The sequence below is a fragment of the Primulina eburnea genome, chromosome 11 (assembly GCF_022965805.1).
Source record: "Primulina eburnea isolate SZY01 chromosome 11, ASM2296580v1, whole genome shotgun sequence".
Taxonomy (NCBI): Eukaryota; Viridiplantae; Streptophyta; class Magnoliopsida; order Lamiales; family Gesneriaceae; genus Primulina; species Primulina eburnea.
The window spans coordinates 39,022,692-39,042,397 of NC_133111.1; the positions used below are offsets into that span (position 1 = coordinate 39,022,692).

Consider the following 19,706-nt stretch of genomic DNA (forward strand, 5'->3'; position numbering starts at 1 on the left):
ATAATCATACAAGGGTTGATTATGTAGTTTTGGATTATACACAAATATTCTCCAAACTTTTTTTTAATTTATTTATTAAAATATCGTAATCAAGAAATTGAATCAACATTTCAGGATATAAATTAAATTGAGCAAAATCATAATCAAAATTTGGGGTTAGAAAACACAAAAATCTAATTTTTTATTAGTAAAAATGAAAAAAATATTTTTTATTTAGAAAATGGAAAGTAATATTGGGAATAATTAAAAGAAATAACCACCAAAGTTTACAGTCGCGGGATTAGGTAGAAGGGCATCCATTTGAAGCCGCTTTTTTGCTTTGCTGTGGCTTGCACTCTTATTTATTATATATTTTTTGTTTTTATTTTTTTATTCTTCTGATCTGTGTTCAACGGCCGGGACCTCGATTTCTCTCCTTCATTCTTGACTCCATATACACGATAAATGTGTGCATAGATGTATGTATATGTACACTGATGGTGGTGATTCGGATGCTGAAAGGCCCACGTTAAAGACTCATATTTTCATGGATTCCTTGCTTTTGCCCTCGATTTCTACCCCAACTCGTCTTGGCAATTGTATCTCTTTTTTTTTTTTTTGTATTTATATAATACATACACTCGCAACAAATGGGTTTCTTTATGTCAGTATGTGGGGTTGAAAGAAAAAAAATTTGTTTTTCAGGTTTGTGAAACGGACCTTTTGGTGGTAATGTGGGTATAGTTTTTCTGTTGTTGAAAATATTAGCCATGGATGCTTCTTCGTTGGAGGGTAAAGATTCTTTCTTTTTGGTTTTGTTTCTTCTCCAGCCAAAAGAAACATATTCCTTTGATTTCAACGCTTTTCATGCTAAAATAGTGAATCTTTTAATTTCTTGATTGTTTGGATAATGGGTAATCCATTTCATGGTTGATCTGTTTGCTTGTCTGATTCAGAGTGATTTTGTGCCTTGTGAATCGATTGAATGTTTGGGTATTTTTTTTCCCGACGGAGTAGCATACATGACTCAAGCACATGAATACATGGTCTTTTATTCTTTTCTCCTTTTAATTTTACAAAGTTGATGATGAACATGTGATAATTGTGGGTCTACATCCTTCTCATAAAAACGTTATGGGACTAAAAAGTGCTAATGAAATGCCACCAATCTTTTTCTGGGTTGATTATTGTCTACCCAAAAGAGGAAGATGGTAACCTTATAGTTTTGAAATGTATGGTACGTATAATTCGTTGAAATATTTTGCGTTTCAATTGGTTCTGAATGATGAACGTGGCACCCCTCAAGCTAACGCGGGGGCATCGAGGAAGTCAATGATGAGGATATGTTGTTCGCATGTCTTTAAAATGTATGACTGATTGGATCTATAAAGTCTTTGTAATTCATTTAATCTTCTATTGCTATACGCTAATAATTTTGACTTCCATTATTCTGTCTTTTGGCCATTCTCTCTGGAATGGGGTGGTCTAAGAAAGATTATTGCCAGTGTTAGCTTTTTCTTTTCCCCAAAGACAGTTGTGTGGCTCAGAATTCACTTGTTTTTTTTATCTGGATAATTACTAAATATGACAATGAGATTAGTCTCGACTAAATCTCGGGAAACAGAGTTCATGCTATTGGCAAAGTATGTTGTGTAATTGATCTTATTGAAGTATCTCTGCCTGACTTAATATCATAAAGTTTCATGTTACTTGGAGTTTGATATTTCTCATGTCATTATGGCATGTTATGCGAGTGCCACTTATAAGAAGCCTTTTCTTTTGGATCCAGCATTGGGATTTGATCCATCAAATTGCAGTAAACTGAGTTCGGAGCAAAAGAGAGAACTTGTCTATGAAATGTCAAACTGGACAGACACTGCCCCTGAAATGCTACAGGCTTGGAGCCGCCAGGAGATATTACAGATTCTTTGTGCTGAGCTCGGAAAAGAAAGGAAGTACACAGGCTTGACGAAGTCAAAAATAATAGAACACCTTCTGAAAATTGTACACGAAAAGAAGTTGCAGGAGCATGGAAGTGCAAAAGTTTCTGGAGTGCAGCTCTCATCAGAAAATGGTGAAAGAACCCCCAAGAGGCAAAGAAAAGCCGACCACCCAAATCGGTTGGTCGTTGCAGCAAATATTTCCCCAACCCATGCACTTGAGATCAATTCAGGTAATACCATATACTGCAAGAATTCGGCATGCAAGGCTAAACTAAGAAGCGGAGATTCGTTTTGCAAACGGTGTTCATGCTGTATTTGTCACCAGTATGATGACAACAAGGACCCTAGCCTGTGGTTGATTTGCTCTTCTGACCCACCCTTTCATGGTCTTTCATGTGGTATGACATGTCACCTCGAATGTGCTCTCAGCCATGAAAATTCAGGCATCTCTACTGGTAGGAGGGATAAGGGGCTTGATGGAAGCTTCTCTTGCGTATCTTGTGGAAAAGTGAATGATTTACTAAGGTAAATGTCTGATCTTGTTTCTATCTTTTCTGTTTCTTGTATAATTATAGGATTTTTATATTCAACCGTAATGAGGTTGCAGTACTTCATCATCAATATTCAACTGCTATTAGTTCAAATGGTGAGGCCTCTGAATTCTCTGGCTGGTGTGATTGGTATTTTGTTGAGTTCTGCGTCATGCTTGCATCATTGGATTATTTTCTAGTTAATGCTCTATTTTTTAGTAAATGGTTGGAACTATTCAGTTTGTCTCCATACTTGGTGGAATGGAGCCCTTTGTTTTCTTTGTAAGCTTCCTTGTAGAGGTTGAAGTGGTTTAACTTGTCCATCTTGTAATTCAGCACGCCTTCCAAGTGAGGATATTATTTGTTCAACAAAAATTTTTTGATGTAAAAAATGATCTGGTCACATGAAGATGGGGCACATGCCTTTGCGTTCTCTCTGTGTTCTATTAGTTTTTTAATTTGTCCTTTCCAAATGATTGTGTTACGTCTTTAACCTGATCTTAGATTTTTTGTTTCACGCGTCCTCCAACCTATCCTATGCAAAAAGAATAGAAACCAAGAAAGAAGGTGGAAAGGAAAATGATAAATAGTGACGATTTATAAAAAATAATGCAGCTCCTGGAGAAAGCAACTTGTGGTGGCAAAGGAGACCAGGCGAGTGGACATATTGTGCTATAGGCTCTCTTTAAGCCAGAAAATTCTTGCTGGTACTATACGGTATCAAAATCTATTCGGAATCATTGATGAAGCGGTGAAGAAGCTTGAAGAAGATGTGGGTCCTTTAACAGGTTTACCTGTAAAGATGGCTCGTGGGATTGTGAACAGACTCTCAACAGGACCAGATATTCAGAGATTATGTGCTTTTGCAGTGGAATCACTGGACTCAATACTTTCCGACCGATCGTCTAACATGCCTTCTGGTACTTTCTCCTCCAAAAGATATTATCTTCCTCTGATGTTAGCTTCATTCGAGGCAGAAGATAACCATCGATTTCTTATATCTACATTGTGTTACCCTTGCAGCAAACCTTGTCAGATTCGAAGACTTCCATACTTCATCACTTGCTGTAATCTTGAATTCTGATAATGGAAATTCGGAAAATGTAGTGGGTTATACCTTGTGGCATCGGAAAGCTAATGATACAGCCTATCCTGTGGAACCTACTTGCAAATTGTCAGTGCCAAATTCAAGGTTTCTGCTCTCTGGTCTTAGCCCTGGTACTCCTTATTTTCTCAAGGTCGTTACACTTGGTACAGATAAAGAGATGGGGTTTGATGAATTCCAGTTCCAAACTATAAGTTCACAAGATGAGTTGCGAACTGTGCAAAAGAGCTTGGACGTTGATAGAAGTCTCAGTCCAGCTACTAACTGTAGCAGTCTTTCCAATCCTTCCTCGGTGGAAGATGAAACTTGTATCGGCATTCCTAGCAGTGTAGAGAATCGAGAGGATAATTGTTTGCCTTTTTGTGGGAATGGTCATAAATCTTCTTCTGCGAATTTACACGGAGACTCCATTAATTCTGTTGGCATGTACACAAAAGAAACTACTAGAGATGCAGTCTCTTTGTTGAATCAAGATCATGGAGCGGACAAAATCAACAGCATACCAGACAGTGTTGCTTTGAATCTCAAAAACAAAGAATTGTGCAACGGCCATGTGCAAAATGGGTCCAATATTCCTTCCGGAACTGGCTTAGAATATGTGCCTTACGTGGATACTAGTTCAGAAGCTGGTTTACCTGTCACTCCTAGCAAGTTAGAGAACGTGAAGGATGGAACTGGAAGAAACAACAGACTTAAAACTAGCGACAAGAATATTGAGATTAAGTCCACAAGGGCCGAGGAGCCTCAAGCTGGCAGCTCATCAAAGAAGAAAAGTGGCGAAAGTGGAGATGAGGATGGCACAGGTGTTGGAGACAAGGATTTTGAGTATTATGTGAAGGTGATCCGATGGCTGGAGTGTGATGGACATATCGAGACAACATTTAGACAGAAGTTTTTGACTTGGTACAGTCTGAGGGCAACCCCTCAAGAGATACGAATTGTGAAGGTATTCATAGATACATTTGTTGAAGATCCCGCATCTCTAGCTGGGCAACTTGTTGACACCTTCTCTGATGCTGTTTCAAACAAGAGACGCTCGACTGTACCGACTGGATTTTGCTTGAAGCTATGGCACTGAGAGGTTCAACATGTCATTCTACTGCCAAATTTGTTATAACAGTATTCTTCTAATTTAGAAATATTTATCATTCTTCATTTGAACTACCTTGATTCATACTTGGTGGTTAGGATTTTATTCATTCTACATGTTCACTTTAAGTTTATACTCTTCCATCGCCTTTATAGATATTTGCCATTTTATAGAATGTTGCACCGTTGCATCATCGTTATGTAATTGGCTTCTGAAATATAGGCCTATAAATGGTTTTTGGCACCTCTGCGTGTATTAGATTCTAAGGCTTGGAAGCGCATTTTAAAAATTAAAGGTTGTCAATTAATTTTTTTGGGTTGAATCAAAATCCAATCTTTAAAAAAACACTAATTCTTGCCGGATATACAATCCTCGCATTAATCAATCAGCTGCAAATTTCTCAACGTCTGTAGCTTCATTAAGCCATGTAGGGACACAACTGAACAGCCTGAATCTTTGTCTATTGAAGAATGATTTTTGGAACAATAAAGCCGTTTCAAACGGTTCAAAAACACAATGTAGATATAACATACGGTAACCTCATTCTCTTTTTGAGCCCAATCAATAACTAGAAGTTGACCGACTAAACTATAGCTAATGCGCGTAAAATCTGGAAACACGAGAGAAAATAACAGGCATGTGGAAGCATGTAAATCCAGATGGGCATGTTTCTGGAACTATGTTTCAATGATGAAAATTAATCTACTGCTTGTTTCTTAGCAAATGGAGTAAATTTATCGAAAATAAACAATAATTTATATCCCGAACCATGACACCAGACTTGTGGTCTAATGAATTGTCAAGGTGGTAGCATAAGAGAATCACAGAATTAAAGAATACAAACACAAGAGTATCAGAAAAGCTGAATCCAGTTTTAATCCTCAAGCCAACAGAGATTAAATCAAGGAAAAAAGAAAATCAATCCGCCACATGATCCTCCAACCTGAATTGCCATCAAGCAGAACCAGTCTGCATCTTTTTCCGTTTTATTGCCAGTGTGGCACTCCTGAATAACTTCTGCGTTTTCTTCTTCTTCTTTGCCTTTTCCTTGGGAGGAGGCATCTCTATAATGGGCCCTGGAGGGACCCCCTTCTTTAACGCACTACCCCTTGGAGTAACAGTTGGAGGTAATCTCAAGCTTTCTGGAGGTAATGGGTTATGTGTCTTCCACACCAAGTTATTCTTCATGGCAAATCTAACTTTCTTGGCACTCTTCCCCACAGTCTTCCCAGAAGCATCAGCTTCTGCATCTCCAGCCTCATTCGGATTACCAGACCCCGGACCCTCTCCACTTTTTGATCTTTTCCTCCTCTTTTTTGCAGGTGTACCATGTTCAGCTGAAATAAGGGGAGTATCAGACAGACCTGAATACTCATCACCGTCAAAACCAGCTTCAGCTGCAATTTTCTCAAATTCTTTCTGAAGATTTGCTATCACGGATTCATCCATATTAATTGCTGCCTCATCAGTTTCCAAGTTATCACTCAGACGACTATCCTCGAAATCAGTAATATTACTCCTCTTCTCCATGTCACTAGAAACAACAACATGGACATGTTCAGCTACCATAGATCCAAATTCAGAAATAGATGTGTCCTCTTCCCTTTTCTTCTTTTTGTTCTTCTTCCCTTCAGCCTTCTTACCATTTCCATTCATCCCTTTTCCTGCCTTCTTACTCTTCTTCGAGATTCTAGCATCAGAGTGAATCCCAACTTCTTGTGAATCCTCAACCCTGTCTGGTTCCCTCAATTCACCATTAGCTTTCCTACTGTTAGAGCTAATTGGAATCAACTGAGGCACCTTATCATTATCATCACCATCAGCACCGCTAAGTCTATTGAATTCGGGTATCATAATTTCAATCCCAGACAATTCTAACTCCTTCTCCAACTTCAGATACTCTTCATGCAACCCCAAAACCATCTTCCTATTCCCCTGAACACACTCTACTGATGAACCAATCTCATATAACCTCCCTGATAATCCCATCCTCAGAGCAACCACACCTAACGTAGCCTCGTCATCCTCCTTGCAAGAAACTCCTTTCGTTTGTTTCTCCAACAACCCCTTTCCTACCTTCACCAATTCATCAAACACACAACTCTTCACTTTCCCCAACAGAATTCTATCCTTACTTCTCATCATAACTGCAAAAAAAGGCCTGAAAATCAAATGAACCACCTCATGCGTCACCGGAAACTTCATCCCCTTCAACTCCTCCAGATACACAGACGCCACTTGATAATTCACCCCATTCCCCTGCAACTTATCCTCCGCCAAGAACCCATCATCCTCCAAAACCCCCAAGTATTTCCCCAAAAGCTCGCAATCCCATTTCCTCAATTTCATCAACTCAAACAACGCCCTCACGAAGCGGCGTATCAGCAAGTAAAACTTGTCCAGCCTCAAGCGGTCTATGCCAGACCACTCGCGGCGAAGGGTAAGTAAGAAACCACGAAAAAATTTCAAAGAAAACGAGGGTTGGAGCGACAAAAACAGAGAAGTAAGTCTATCAATTAGTGCGACCTGGTTAGGTGTTTTGTCAGCGTGCCAGATACAGTAAAAGAGGCCCTTCCATAGCTTATTGATGTCAGAGTCGGAGAGTTGGTGGGGTTGAGATTCCAGCCACGTTTGGATAAGGCGGAGGGATTGAGATCTGACGGTGGTGTTGCACGAAGCCAAATACTTGATCAAGGCAGGGCCACTGGCGGATGCAAGGGCAGGTAGTATGGGTTTGGGTTCTCGGGGTCTCTTCATCGAGGTGGTAGGTGGTTATCTGCTCTAGGACACAGAGAGACTGTTGTTTAGGGTTTTGTTAGGGTTACAATCTGGGGTTTGTTACCACAATTGAGAACTTTGGAGACGACGGCGTACAGCATCTAAAATAAATGCTCAAATTTATTTCTAAACTATTCATTTTTACAATATAAATATTTAATAATTTATTTATTTATTATAATTCACCTATTATATGATGCCGTTTTAATATTTTGTCACATAAGTTAATTGAGAAAAACTTGTGTGAGACGGTCTCACGAATCATATTTTGTGAGACGAGTCTCTTATTTGGATCATCCATAAAAAATATTAATTTTTATGCTAAGATTATTACTGTTTATTGTGAATATCGATAGAGTTGACCCATCTCACAGATAAAGAACTGTCTCACAATAGATTCACTTTATGTGCCCACTAATTTCTTTTAGCCATCGATTTATTTAACTGATCTTAGCATTGATGTTTTTTTATGGATCTGATATTTCAAGCTTTGCTTTTGTTGGAGTTCTTATGTCGGGACGTTGGTCATCTAAATAAATACTCAAATTTATTTCTTAACCTAGAAATTATTGTACTGATGTAAAGTCATTTGTTGTGTTTGTCTTTAGTCACGTAGAGTGCTCATTGAATGGCAAAGTACTTTGTCCGTGCAATCACAAAAAATATCCAAAACAAAACGTATTTATATGACGATACAATTAAAGTTCACTTAGGAATGATTGCAGCTGATGATTTTGTTGTGCTCGATAATAATTTTCAAGATAATTTTAATTTTGAAGAAACTAATTTAAAATGAAAATTACAACTTCGATGAAGAAAACCAACCATCAAACCATATTGATGATGCTCCAGAAAATCCTAACAACTACACAAAATCATTGTATGAAATAATTAAATCAGCCAAGAAGGAGATCTGAGATGGAAATTCACACGGCCACTCTTTGTTGTTCGTTTCGGCGAGGTTATTAAATTAAAGATGAAGCATGAACATAATATGTCTAAAAAAATTTTCAATGGCATGTGTAAATTAATGTCAGAATTATGTCCTGCTAATAACAACGTTCCTGAGAGTTTTTACGCTACAAATAAACTTATTAAAGAACTCATATTACCGGCCGAGAAGATTGATGCTTGTAATAATAACTGCATGATTTATTGGGATGTAGAGAATGCTTTAAATAAGTGGAAGATATGTGAACATCCGCGATATAAACATAGTAGGCATAGATCTCAGAATGCGAAGAAGTAAATTCCATGCAAGTAGGAATGTAAATGAGCCGAGCCGAGCCGAGCCGAACAATATCAGGCTCGGGCTCGGCTCGTTAAACTATTTGCTCGGCTCGGGCTCGTTATGAGCCTTTGGTTTGAAGTTCGGGCTCGGCTCGTTCGAAAGTTATGAAGCTCGGGCTTGGCTCGAGCCCGGCTCGTTAATGGCTCGTTTATCTTGTTTAATGAGTCTGGCTCGGGTTCGGCTCGTCAAACAAGCTCGTTAAGCGAGCTCGTTTCTGCTCAGAAGACCTCGCGCCTGTCGCGCGCATATGTGCGAGGTCTTCTGAACAGAAACGAGCTCGCTTAACACGCGCATATACGTGAGGAGGCCAGTAGCTACAATGCGAGAACATTGGCACTCGCGCATATGCGCTGAAGTGTGCGCGCATATGCGCGAAAAAAATAGCGACAGATTGATTGTTTTAAAAACCGTCGCTGATTAAATCAGCGACGGTTTGTTAGCGATAAACCGTCGCTAAATGTTCAGTATATTTTATTTTCCTTTGTTAATCTGCGCGGTTAATCTTATTATTTCAGCATGAACTTATTTTTCTTATTTTTTTACTTCGTCAACATTGATATGCCGAAGTAAAATATAATAAAAAAATATAGTGAAGCCCGTGTTTTTAAACATCCGAATTAAAATATATTATTTTACTTCGCTTGTGTTATTACTGAAGTTATTGGTAATGTATTACTTCGTAATTTATTATTGCCGAAGTAAAGCCTGCCGAAGTAAAATCTGATTTTTCTACTAGTGTTATAACATTCTAATTTCTGTAGATACACTTTAGAATTTTGAATAAATGAATATTATATATATATAAATATAATGAATTACGTGTGCCTATATAATTTTGAACCATATCATATTATAATATGATACTATATAATGTATCACGTACGTGACCTTGTATTTTTGGACCTCACAATGCTAAGGTTTCTTCTATGCGGCGACATTAGATATCTAGTCGGTTGTCTTTGATGTCTGATATTCAGTTTATTATATTAAAATATTTTAATTTTTTTATATATTTACTTTAAAGTATAATTATTTTCAAACCATAATATTTTTAAATAATAAGATTATATATTATAATCATATGTAGAATTAATTAGGAGTGAGAGTGTATACGCTAGATTCATTGCCGTAGCAGCAATAACAGATTGAAACTTTTGAACTTTTGTCTCTACATACGCTATAATTAATTTCTACGGAGTGAGAGTGCATACGCTAGAATTAATTTATATCATTGCATTAACAGATATTTATATCATTGCATTAACAATCCAACAAATATGAGTTTCTTAAGTAGACTAAATTCATTGCCGTAGCAGCAATATTCAAACACACCTGAGAGGCTGAAACTTTTGAACTTTTGTCTCTAATTGTTTTGCCCACTGTATTTGGAGATGAAACCAAACCAGAATCAGAGCTAGGGTTCGCGACCTATACGATCTCCAAACTCTCGATTCACGTCTCAATCAAAGTCGACCCAGACGGTACAAGGATTTTCAGCCCTCGACGCCGGCGAAAGAACGGAGAATCGTCGGAAATCGTACGCAGTTTAGAGGTGGACGGGAAAGGGGTCTCGCTACCTATACACGCTCAAATCTACCGATTCTGCTTCGATAATGATCGACCGGACCTGGGCTACGACCGGAGACCCTCGGCGACGGCGGGCGGAGGTCGGGAGGCGCGGATTCGGGGAGAATAGGTGAGGTTACGGGAATAGCCGAATAGGGTTTGGGATTTGGAATATATGAGGATGAGGTTACGGGAATATGCCATTATTGCCATAACATTCATATTTTTAATAATTTTTAATTTATTATTATTATTTATCATACATAATTATTTTAATATTATAACTCATTAATTATCTCAAATTCGAGCTCACGATTTACCTAAACGAGCCAAGCTCGTGAACCACTTAAACGAGCCGAGCTCGAGCTCGAGCTCGAGCTCACGAGCCAGCTAAACGAGCCGAGCTCAATTTTGGGCTCACGAACCTATTATCGAACATGTTCACGAGCTAACGAGCCGAACATCATTAATCTCAAGCTCGGCTCAACAAAATTGTCGAGCCCAAAATAAGGCTCGGGCTTGGCTCGATAAGCTTAACGAACGAGCCCGAACGAGCTTTTTAACGAGCCGAGATCCGAAAAGCTCGCGAACAGTTCGGTTCATTTACATCCCTACATGCAAGAAGATATATTACTTTCAAATCACCTTCTTCTACAAAGGCTATATGTTTCAAACGCTACAACCTCACATATGTGATGTCCCCACGACCATCATTATGATGGTGAAACAATGATACACCCATATCCAATTTGGCAGCCTAACATCATTTTGAAGCCACACATCTATCTTTTGCATCATAGATTCGAAATGTAAAAATAGTACTTTCAATTGATTGATTCCAACCTTTTGGTCAAAGTGGTCAACAATATTCATCGTAGCTTGTGATTTTGACGTCATATAACATTTTACTTGGATGTGTATGAAAGAAGAGTACATGTTCTTCATTGTGATTGAACCTGGCCCGAATAACCCAAAAGATAAACTTGATGTTTTCCTTCAGCTTTTAATTATCGAACTTCAATCACTTTGGTCTAATGGTACTGATACATACGACATTCACGGCCAGAAAACTTTCATTCTTAGAATTGTGTTGACGTGGACAATAAGCGATTTCCCATGTACACGATATTATAAAGTTGGAGCACAACTAGAAAACAAACATTCCTCACTGCATGTCAGATTTGAAGGCGTTCAATCTACCTTATATCGGTAAGACCTCGTGGTGAAGGAGCATTTTTTGGAGCTTCCCTATTGGATTACCAACTTAATAAGATACATAAAAAAAAACATAACAATAATTCGTATTTAGAAGCTTGATGATATATATAAATTGTTTTTTTTTTTCCAAAATCGTTCATTACCTAATATATATGAAAATTACTTTATTGTAAAAAAAATGATATAGTCGCATCTATTTTTTTTTCAAATGAGATAATAAATATCCATACGAAAATTTATAATGTAATACATATATAATTTTGATTTTGATTTGATTTTGATTTTAAAAGATAATACAATTTCAAAAAATATGAAATTTTATTTTAAAAAATTATCTATAACAAATATATATATTATAAGCATGATTATTTTATTAAATTGTATGACTAAAATTACATGTATTTGCTCGTAAAATCAACCATCAATCAAAACGCTGCATATGTAATTAATGAAAAAAGATTTAATGAGCAATAAAAAAAACATTAAATTGTTTACTGTAAAAACAATATACGACATAATTTTTATAATAAATATAATTATCATTGATTAGTATCTGTCAAAGTGTCAGAGTTTTTACATATGATATTTAATATCTTTATTTAATTACTTTGAAATCAAAAAAATTAATTAAATAAATACAAAAATAACGTTATTTTTTTAAGAAAGTTTATCTCTTTGTTATATCTCAAATTTTAATAGGTGAAAATCATACAAATAATTTGAAATATATATTTAATAGTTATTATACGAGTTTATTTGATATTTACCTATATAATCTTATTTGAATGTATTTCATTACATATGTTGATTTATTTATTATTCTAAAACTGTATTTAACAAGAAATTAATAGTCATCAGTATTAGTATACAAAATATCGATATATAGAATTTATTATTTATGATATAAATTCTAAAAATAAAAAAGTAAAAAAAATTCCATAAAAAGTTAAATTAAATATTATGAGTTATATTTTATTATCAGTATTACTATTTCATTTCTTTTCATATTGTTTTTATGAGTTAGTCACGAAAATTTTAGTGAACTTATACTATTTTTAAAAAATTAATTTACTAAAAAAGTTATATAAAATTATAATCTGTGATGCACATATAACGTGTGAGCAATGATTTCTAGTCAATATAATGACGTTCCTACATAAATCCCCTTTGATTTCACCTAAATTTTCAATATTTAACTGTTCCTATAGTTTTCCACAATTTTTATTTTATTTTTTTTAATCAAAAAGCCCAGAAATAAATTTTTTGTAGAAAAAAAATACATCTCATAATTTATTTTTTTTCAAGAAAATTTATTTTGATAAAAATTTGAAAAACCTATTATAATTTTTAACGATAAATGAATATGGACTAGATAAATTCTTAGTTTATAATATGAACCTGACAGATGATACATCTTATTATACATGTGTGCTTTCATAAAGGCTCCAAACAGTCATTCTCAAATACATCAGAAAGCATATCTATAGATGAGTAGACAACATATTTCAAGTGAAAGGCTCTTTTTATGTTCTCAAAATCATAGTATCCTTGTTTTTCCAGCCATGTTCATGCTCTGAATCAAATTCCTTCTTTTTAGACGGTATAGTGCTGCTGGATGGTTTCGATGTCGAGCCCCTTAAGCTTCACGACTGACTCGACATGGCCCTTCAAAGTATGCAGCTCCCGAAGCCTAAACGAGGATGAAAACATGTTTTGTATCGAGTCACACTCTTCATTTTTTATCAAGAAAGATTTAACTAGAGATTGGTCAGAAGCAAAATTTGCATTTACCTTGCAATCTCGGCTCTTCTTTTCGCTTGTTCTGCGATCTCGGACAGTTCTCTATAATTGTTCTTCTCATTGAACACATTAGTGGCTTCTTGTGGTTGTAGTCCATGTAAAGTTCTTTGAGCCAGAGCCCATTGAGCTTCTCTCTCCTCTTTCCCATAATCTTTTTTAGTTGTAAAAGCAGTCTGTTTCATCAAAAAAGGTTAGGAAAAATCTTGCTACGTGTTTGCTAAGTTGAACAGGGAAGTTTTAGCATACCTTGTTTTCATACAAGTTCTTCCAAGCATTCCCACTTAAGATGTAACGGATAGCGAATTTGATGAAGTCTAGTGGCACGTAGAAGACCACACTATAAATCCAGATCACACCTGCCCATCCCCAGCCACAGCCTTTTATTCTCGCAAAACCCCAGTTAGCATATACAGCTAGTAGAGTTGCAACCTACACAAGTTACACTAGTGACTCAATAGCACCTAATGTTTAATCGGTTTCGAGTTTAAGGGTGAAGCGAAAATTTATGATACCGTCTGGGCGATCACAAAAGCAGTCATCAGCAGGAGACCAGGGCGTTCAGAATAGGACCAGCTTCGTGATCTGGTAACAAATATGAGGGCCTGGCTAACAATACTCACTTGCAAGTAAAGAGCAGCCATCATTTCATGATCATTGTCTCTAATGTCTTTTACTCCGAACTTGTCCTGCATTTGGTATCATGGTCTCAGGAATGTTATTCGATCGGTTACTTCTGCATACCTATAACAAATAGACGGTGCAAACTTTACCGGGAAGAAGCTCGTTTTGTGCATCAACCAGAAGAATATAACAGTCATCATTGCAAGGTAGCTTCCGATTACTACCCCAGTTGAAAAGATTTCTTTGAGTTTCCAGCTATCTGGCAATGGAGATGGCTTCACTCTATCCTTCGAAATTGTCATAATTGTACCTTAAAAAATGGGAATATTCATTTAGTGATCGATCAGAAGACATTTCCAGAAGGTGGTTGCAGATAAATAATGAGATACCAAACTCGAAAAGCTTGAATCTCACCATCATTGAGAATGGCAATGATTAAAACCATGAATGGAGAGAAATCGAACTTCCAGATCAAAGCAATAAGCATGAAGCCAAACTGCGAAAAACCGACAGAACATGAAAAAGTGCACAAGACATTGAGCCATCAAATGCCATATGGCAAGTGGCTACTGTCTTTATGTTTTTGCAAGTAGCCACAGTTAACTTACCACAATGCGGATGGTGATAGAAACTGCATAAATCTGTGGGAGAAAAAAGAACTAAGATATAAACATTTGCAATTTCGTGGACCAACAAGTTTAATCGTAAAAGATAACTAACAGGTGTAATTCTTCATTCTCTGAAAAATAGCTCTACTTGTCAGCACGGCACTGATAATAACACTAAGGACCAGGTTCAGTCAGCACTATATCAGAAGCACCTCTGGCTGCATCGGTGGCATCAGCAACAGCAATTCCAATGTCTGCTTTCTTTAGAGCGGGAGCGTCATTAACTCCATCTCCGGTCATTCCAACAATGTGCTTACTCTCTTGCAACTTCTTCACAATTTCATATTTGTGTTCTGGTTGCCAATAAGAAACGTATGGATTTCATGTTTCAGTACAAAGAACGTGTCTCAAAAACTGAATACCAACATACCAGGGAAAACACCAGCAAAGCCGTCAGCTTTCTCTATAAGTTCTTCCACGGGAAGGCCAGCTATAGCTTCATCTTTGTGTTGGCCGAGTAAAGAAGCTGATGGATACATGTTAACTCCCATTCCAAGCCTGCGCCCAGTCTCCTTCGCAATGGCAAGTTGATCACCTAGAATTCAATACACATATATGAAATGGTACATCTGAAGTTGCACCAAATCATCAAAGGTGATGAAACATTTACTTACCTGTAATCATTTTCACATTCACGCCAAGATGCAAAGCTCTACGGATCGTCTCTGCACTGTCGTGCCTCGGAGGATCGAATAGGGACAGAAGTCCAACAAATTGCCATGGAGAACCAGGGCTTTCCTTCGATTTCTCTGGAACTTCCTAAAAACATAAAACGTTTACCTCAAAAACAAATATTTTGATTATAATATACTTAAAATCTGTCAAATGTTTCGACATAAACCTGTCTAGCAACAGCCAATGACCGAAGTCCGCGTTCAGCAAATTTATTAATAACAGAGTGAACCTTTTTCTTGAAGTCTTCCTTGCAGTTGCACAAAGTCAAAATCTGAGTCAAATCAAGAGGAAAGTACATGATGTAATCAGTGTTTGTAGACTGAGAAGCAGTGGGTCAAGAAGGCTGAGAAAATGAGAGAATACTTGTTCAGGGGCGCCTTTGCTAGCTCGATGCCAATTCCCATTGGAATCAATGTAAGTCAAAGCCGTCCTCTTGTCCACAGGGTTGAAGGGAAAGAAATGCACCTCTCTGATACCAGCTCTTGCCTAAAATCAAATGCAAGTCATATCAGTACACTCGTTATGCAGGAGCCTGATTTATTACATGGCTACATTTGAAATAGCAGATACCTCTTTGGGATCAGAAAGTGTACCAACTATGGCACAATCAATAGCATCTTGATTTTCGGTTCTCGATGCCCTTGCAGCAAGAAGCAACACATGATCCGAATCGACTCCCTTTGCAAATACCTCAATCAAGCTTTTGTCAACAGTCAGCTTATTGAGGGTTAGAGTCCCGGTTTTATCACTACACAGGACATCCATCCCGGCCAATTCTTCAATGGCAGTCATTCTCTTCGTAATAGCACCTTGTTGTGACAGCTTGTGGGATCCAATAGCCATCGTTACAGACAAAACCGTAGGCATAGCAATTGGAATCCCTCCAATCAAAAGAACGAGCAGATTATCGATCCCCTGCCTGTACGCCCTGTGCTGAATTGGGTACATGACGATTATTCTCAGCAAGCATGCCAACAGCTATGGAGCAGATACAGAAGTTCCCTATCGCAGTGAGTACTTTCTGGAAGTGTCCAACTTGATGAGTGCTGTCCACAAGATGTGCTGCCTTCCCAAAGAATGTGTGCACTCCGGTGGCGATGACAACTGCCTCAATCTCGCCTTGTTTGCAAGTCGAACCGGAGAAGATTTCATCATATGGATGCTTGGTGACCGGGAGGGATTCGCCAGTGAGGGCTGATTGGTCAACTTTCAAGGGGTCGCCTTCTAGAAGACGAGCATCAGCAGGGATAATATCTCCGAGTTTAATGCTTATAATGTCCCCAGGAACTAGAATGGCTGCTTCTTGCTCACTCCATCTGCCATCTCTTAGGACCTATAATCATGACATCAACCAACCATCGAAGAATTTTGAAACTCAGACGTTGTAGCTGTAATATTATTTGAAGCTGTTTATTCTGTGACTTATACCTTAGTTTTGGGAGCAAGACCAGCCATGAGAGCTGCAGCAGCGTTTCCGGCATTGTTTTCTTCGATGAAACTTATGGTTGAGTTGATAACCAGCAAACAAATGATCCCAACGAAGTCTTGCCAGTCTGGGGGCTGTCCGTTGCCATTGGCGAGCACGATAGCCATCAGAGCTGCGGCTTCCATGACCCATGATAAGGGATTCCACATGAACCCAAGAAACTTGAGTATTTTGTTTTCCTGTGCGAACCAAAATCATCCAGATATTACTAATTAAGTTTTAACTACTTTTGCATGTTCTTGGCGTAAATATATACGATCAAAATTAAGAGGTAAGTGACCTTCTTTTCTTCCAACTTGTTGGGTCCAAATATTTGAATCCTGTTGTCTCCTTCATCGGAACTCAATCCCTCACGGCTGCATTTCAGCTGCTGAAACACTTCCTCAATCGGAACTTTTTCCTGTTATAAGCCCTTTTTTGTAAGTATATGTGTATACATATATTTATATTTCATTTTAGTTAGATGTAATATACTGCATGCATGTATATGTCGAAGTTCTTCTTCTTCTTTTAGGTTTAACTATTTTAGTTAAAATTAATTATTGAAAGTTAATGTATTAAAAAAAATTAAGAGTCATGCTAATTACATACATATTGTTGGATAAGAAAGCATTGTACTACACGTATTAATTTAATATCATGGCCATTTAGGCCCACATTTTTTTAATAGTTCTTGTTATTCTTATTAAAATTAAGTTTCCCTTTTTATAATTTTATTTTTATTTTAGTAATCATACATTTAATATAAGGGGTAAATTTGTTTCTTTGGGCTACAATATTATTTATATATATATATATATATAAAAATAGTATGTACGCACGTATTTCAATTAATCAAGGGCGTAATAAAATAAATTTTTAATAAAAATCGTCGAAATAATCAGTGACGAAATAAAAATTAAAAATTCTATATATATTTTATGTAATATAATAAACATCACAAGTTATAATAAATTCGTAAATCCATTAGAAAAATAAACTTTAATAATAATAAAAAAATCCCATTTGGAAGACTTTATATACTAATACAACTACGAGCTCTATGCAGTCAAACATTAGGGTTTGGTAAATATTCAGTTAATGAGGAGCCAACCCCCATTAATAACATTAATAATAATCATACTTTTTTTTTATGAAGAACAATAATAATCATACTTTATTACCATTACAATTGGACGCTTATTAGACACCATCACATATTATTTAAGATTATAATCCCGACTAATCTCGATTTTTTATTTTAAAAAAATTGATGTTAGCCAAGTTTTGTAAATACTTAAAATTAAAATCTAGGACTTCTCAATTTTACACTACACATGTAGCTAGAAATTATGCATGTATTGTATATGTGTGTGTTTGTGTGCGTCCTAAATATAGGACCGAACGTTTGCCACTTTTATAGTCGGTAATGGTGCAACTCAATTTTTTTGGAGTCATATAGTAGTTCAAGCACAACATTTCGATTGTTTTACCCAATATGGACAATTATTGAATCCAACATTGTCTCTTCCAATAATTGTACTCCTTGCAATCAATGAGAATCGAACATGTAACATTATTATCAATTGTAGGACCGAAAGTTTACCGTTTTACTAAAAGTTATAGCTGATAGTAACGATGTAACTCAAATATTTTTAAACCGTATAGTAGCTCAAACACTAGGTTTTGATTGTTCTACCTAAAAGGACAATTATTACATCCAACAATAAATATATTTGGTTTTTAAAAAGTATTTTATATGATTTATGTCTTGTGAAAATAATCAATCTATTATAGTATGTTTCGAAGCAAATTACCATGGAATAATTTCCTACGTCGAGTGTTACGGATTTTAAAACATGGCTGTAATCTTTGTAGACTCCCATAAAATCGAGTAAATTCAAATGTTACATGCACACAAAAGATGGATTAAGATCAAGCTATCTAAAACCAAAATCGTAATTAATTACAGTACTGCATAAATATATATATATATATATATATATATATATATATATATATACATATATATATGTGTGTGTGTGTGTGTGTGTGTGTATAAGTATTACCAGATCAACAGTCTCATTTTTTATCTCTTCAAGACTAAGGCCTCCCATGTTTCACCACCGCGGGGCGGCCGTAGATCACCTCCTCCTCGGTTATATATCGACCTTTGAATGAAACAAAGAGAGAGAGGAGAAAACAAATTAAAGATGAAAATATATATAAAATGCTTAACTCATATTGGTTTATTGAATAAGATGGGATGAATATATGTTTCAATCCCAGAAAAATGTGAAGCAAGGGGTAAAGGCATGCTTGGTATTTATATACAATTAGTACCACTCTACGAATATATTACCCTCCCTATGTTTCAAACCTACCTGCCTCGATCATGCCTTCAATACTCATGCATGCATGCTTATTATATATATATAAATATATATATATATATATATATATATATATATATTCTTGTCTATTAATTTAATTATTCATATGAATAGTCGTTAGCAATTATTAAATTCAATCGACGCCTTCTTTCACTGATAATTCAACTTTATAACTTGCTAATTATTCGACGAAAATAATTTTGTATTTTAATTTGAATTATATATAGAAATATAGATATCTTTACTATTCTTTTAATTAAGAATGCTAAATACAAAGTACACGGCCTGTATTAATTAAAATGATAATTAACACCATTAAAAGTACTAAAGAAAAAAAATTTAAAAAAAAATTATGTGAATTATTCATGGTAATAAAATGGACATGAAATCTCAAATCGCCAACTAAATGCCGATAAGTTATAGCTAATCTAGCGTCGAGATCACAGATATGAGAGAAGGTTTCGTGTACAAGACTTAATTGTATCAAACATTTCGATCCCAAACTCAAACATAAAAAAAAAATCGCCAAATAAATTACATTCTTGGGTTTCAGCTTGAAATCAAACCCAGAATATTGAGAAATT

The 19,706-nt window shown here is 36.2% G+C and overlaps 2 protein-coding genes and 1 pseudogene across 6 annotated transcripts; 1 reads left to right on the forward strand and 2 right to left on the reverse strand.

Moving 5' to 3' along the window:
• The first annotated feature begins 291 nt into the window (after positions 1-291).
• LOC140805909 (VIN3-like protein 2) lies at positions 292-4,757 on the forward strand. 5 transcript variants are annotated; one of them, XM_073162273.1, is made up of 5 exons: positions 292-599; positions 685-771; positions 1,769-2,447; positions 3,068-3,372; positions 3,476-4,757. In XM_073162273.1, exons 2-5 carry the CDS (start codon positions 750-752, stop codon positions 4,633-4,635), a joined length of 2,166 nt encoding a protein of 721 aa, XP_073018374.1. In that variant the 5' UTR covers positions 292-599; positions 685-749; the 3' UTR covers positions 4,636-4,757. The 5 variants fall into 5 exon arrangements, with proteins under 5 accessions (XP_073018374.1, XP_073018376.1, XP_073018373.1 ...); XM_073162272.1 differs by having other exon boundaries at positions 293-578; XM_073162275.1 differs by having other exon boundaries at positions 292-771; positions 1,797-2,447.
• Positions 4,758-5,287: 530 nt separating this feature from the next.
• On the reverse strand, positions 5,288-7,535 carry LOC140805910 (uncharacterized). The gene has a single exon (XM_073162276.1). It carries the CDS (start codon positions 7,402-7,404, stop codon positions 5,602-5,604), a length of 1,803 nt encoding a protein of 600 aa, XP_073018377.1. The 5' UTR covers positions 7,405-7,535; the 3' UTR covers positions 5,288-5,601.
• A 5,412-nt stretch (positions 7,536-12,947) lies between these two features.
• LOC140805912 (plasma membrane ATPase 4-like) lies at positions 12,948-19,035 on the reverse strand (annotated as a pseudogene).
• Positions 19,036-19,706: the final 671 nt, after the last annotated feature.

Bases quoted from the DNA above. Each gene is read 5' to 3' on its own strand.
- LOC140805910 (XM_073162276.1), bottom strand. From the start codon at position 7,404: ATGAAGAGACCCCGAGAACCCAAACCCATACTACCTGCCCTTGCATCC.
- LOC140805909 (XM_073162273.1), top strand. From the start codon at position 750: ATGGATGCTTCTTCGTTGGAGG. The intron at 772-1,768 runs GTAAAGATTCTT...TTTTGGATCCAG, and splicing joins GGATGCTTCTTCGTTGGAGG to CATTGGGATTTGATCCATCA. The intron at 2,448-3,067 runs GTAAATGTCTGA...AAAATAATGCAG, and splicing joins AAAGTGAATGATTTACTAAG to CTCCTGGAGAAAGCAACTTG.